Source organism: Aplysia californica, unplaced genomic scaffold (genome assembly GCF_000002075.1).
Source record: "Aplysia californica isolate F4 #8 unplaced genomic scaffold, AplCal3.0 scaffold00626, whole genome shotgun sequence".
NCBI classification, from domain to species: Eukaryota; Metazoa; Mollusca; class Gastropoda; order Aplysiida; family Aplysiidae; genus Aplysia; species Aplysia californica.
Window position 1 is genome coordinate 195,291 of NW_004797896.1, and position 2,500 is coordinate 197,790.

At 41.6% G+C, this 2,500-nt stretch overlaps 1 protein-coding gene across 1 annotated transcript in view; it reads left to right on the plus strand.

Moving 5' to 3' along the window:
• Positions 1–2,500, plus strand: part of LOC101850908 (aromatic-L-amino-acid decarboxylase) — a gene marked incomplete in the record, with an annotated part of 24,097 nt that overhangs the window by 10,127 nt on the left and 11,470 nt on the right. The window contains 2 exon segments of the mRNA XM_035972256.1: positions 454–518; positions 1,835–1,969. Coding sequence (XP_035828149.1) covers positions 454–518; positions 1,835–1,969 — 200 coding nt within the window.

Here is a 2,500-nt window from a genome sequence, read left to right on the forward strand (position 1 = left end):
GAGGTTGTTAGAGCAGCAGAGCAAAGGTATAAGTGGCGAACCTTGATTGCCGGTGTCCGTCGCAGATCTTGCCCTTGGTGAAAATGTCGCGGACGTCAGTCATCAATATTGACCCGAGAGTTCAACTTTTAAAAAACCCAAACAGAATCTCAGACACGAACAAGGAAGACCCTTATCTCTACACCATTTTTTTTTTTATTCGCTATTTTTAAATTGTATATTCTTAAAATGTATCAGGTCGAGGAGTAATCAGGCACTCGTCGATTTTGGGGCATTTAAAATTTTTGGTTTTATCTTAAAGCTTGTTCATTAATCTGTCTTGCTTTTCGAGAAAAGAAAATATCCATCTATCTTCAATAGAAGTATAGATATTCGTGATTGAATTATGAGGTGGGGATTACCTGGTTTCAGAGGTAAGGATGCCTCACAAATATGATCTTTTTTTCTTTTCAGGCAAGATGATTGGGCTTCCGAAACAATTCCTTCATCAGACGGGAGAGGGCGGTGGAGTGATTCAGGTGAGACTTATATAGACGGCCTTGGTTCAAATCCTGCAGGCTATTTATGTTAAGTCAAACCTGCTCTAGTGACCACCTGTTCCAGACAATCATCTGTACAAACTCCCCCCCCCACCCCTGCTCCCTGCATTGTTTTTCGTTTTTTAGCTTCTGAATAACCGTTACAAGGCATTCATCTATTTAAGACAGCTTTTCTACCTTTCTCTCAACAATTAATTAGTTAGCTGTCTCAGACAACGTGCATTGTATTTCTATCTATCAGAAGAGTGTCCAGGATAATCAGTGGGTAATATATGTCACTGATAAGCTGAAGCCACTCTTTGGTGTCGTTTAATTTATTCACTTTTTTCATTTGTCTATTTTTTTCATTTACTAATTTGCGTCTTTGCTTTGTTTCTTTGTTTCTGTTTCATTTATTTTTCATTATGCAATGTTAGCCTTCACCATGTTTGCCAACTAGGCAAAGCAATACCACGCATGCTACTTTAAGACTGTCTGTCCTGTCTGGACAGTCCAAAATTCCCAGTCTGGGATTCGAACCGGGCCCATCTGCCTCGTAGTCCAACATGACACCATTTGAGTTAATGGATAACCTCCACTGCTACAGTGCTGTTAACGAAGAAATGTTTCAGTGAAAGTTTTACAGCACTTGCAAAACACTTAGGTAATAAAAGTGCCGAAGAATAGAGGTGTTACTAGTGAGTTACGTACAAAGAAAAGAAGAACAAGAAGAGATGAGGACGATAGATTTTTGTTAGGAATGAAGTAACAAACAACACCTGACATAAGTGCCGTAAGAATAGAAGCGTTACTAAAAAAGTAAGAAGAGGTAAGGACGATCGATGCTTGTTAGGGAAAAAGGACCAAACCACACCAAAGCACCCGCCAACAACCCACTGAGGGAACGTGTAAAAATAATATGATAATAATAATAATAATAATAATAATAATAATAATAAATAGCATTTGTATAGCGCATGTCCCCACTCGAAGGCAAGCTCTATGCGCTTTACACTATAATATTGTTACCCCAGCAGACCATAGAATACTCAGAACCATTCTCTGCTTCCCGGGAAGCATACAGTGTATAATGATTCTTTAGTTTAGTTTAGTTTTAGAAGAGGTTTTACGGCGCTCTCAACTGCATAAGTTCATGTAAGTGCCGAAGATTTGAGGTGTAACAAGAGAGTAACAAACATATAAAAGAAGGAGGGGAGATAGGGACGATAGATTCTTTATAGGAAAGAAGGACCAAACCACACCAGAGCACCCGCCAACCACCCGCTATAATGATGATTATGTACACCTCCGTGCAGGGTTCTGCGAGTGAAAGCGTTCTCGTAGCTCTCTTGTCGGCGAGGCACAAAGCGATCAAACAACTCAAACAGAAACAGCCCTATGTGGAGGACGGGCAGCTGTTGTCCAAGATGGTTGGGTACTGCTCCAAACTGGTGAGTCGTGATGGTGGTTGTTGCTGTTGTTGCTGTTGTTGTTGTTGTTGTTGTTGTTGTTGTTGTTGTTGTTGTTGTTGTTGTTGTTGTTGTGATGGTGGTGATGGTGATGGTTGTGGTGGTGGTGATGGTTGTGGTGGTAGTTGTTGCTGTTGTTGTTGTTGTTGTTGTTGAATGTTGGTGGTGGTGGTGGTGGTGGTAGTCGTGGTGGTGGTGGTAGTTTTGTTGTTGTTGTTGTTGTTGTTTGTTGTGGTGTTGTTGTTGTTGGTGGTGGTGGTGGTGGTGGTGCTGGTGGTGGTGGTAGTGTTCTTGTTGTTGTTGTTGGTGGTGGTGGTGATGGTGGTGATGGTGGTGGTGTTGGTGGTGTTGGTAGTTTTGTTGTAGTTGTTGGTGGTGGTACTGGCAGTGGAGGTGTTGGAGGTACGTTATTGTTGATGAGTCGTGAGAGTCGTTGTTGTTGCTGCCGTAGTTGTTGTGGTTGTTGTTGTTGTTGTTGTTGTTGTTGTTAATGGTGGTGGTCGTGTTTGTAGT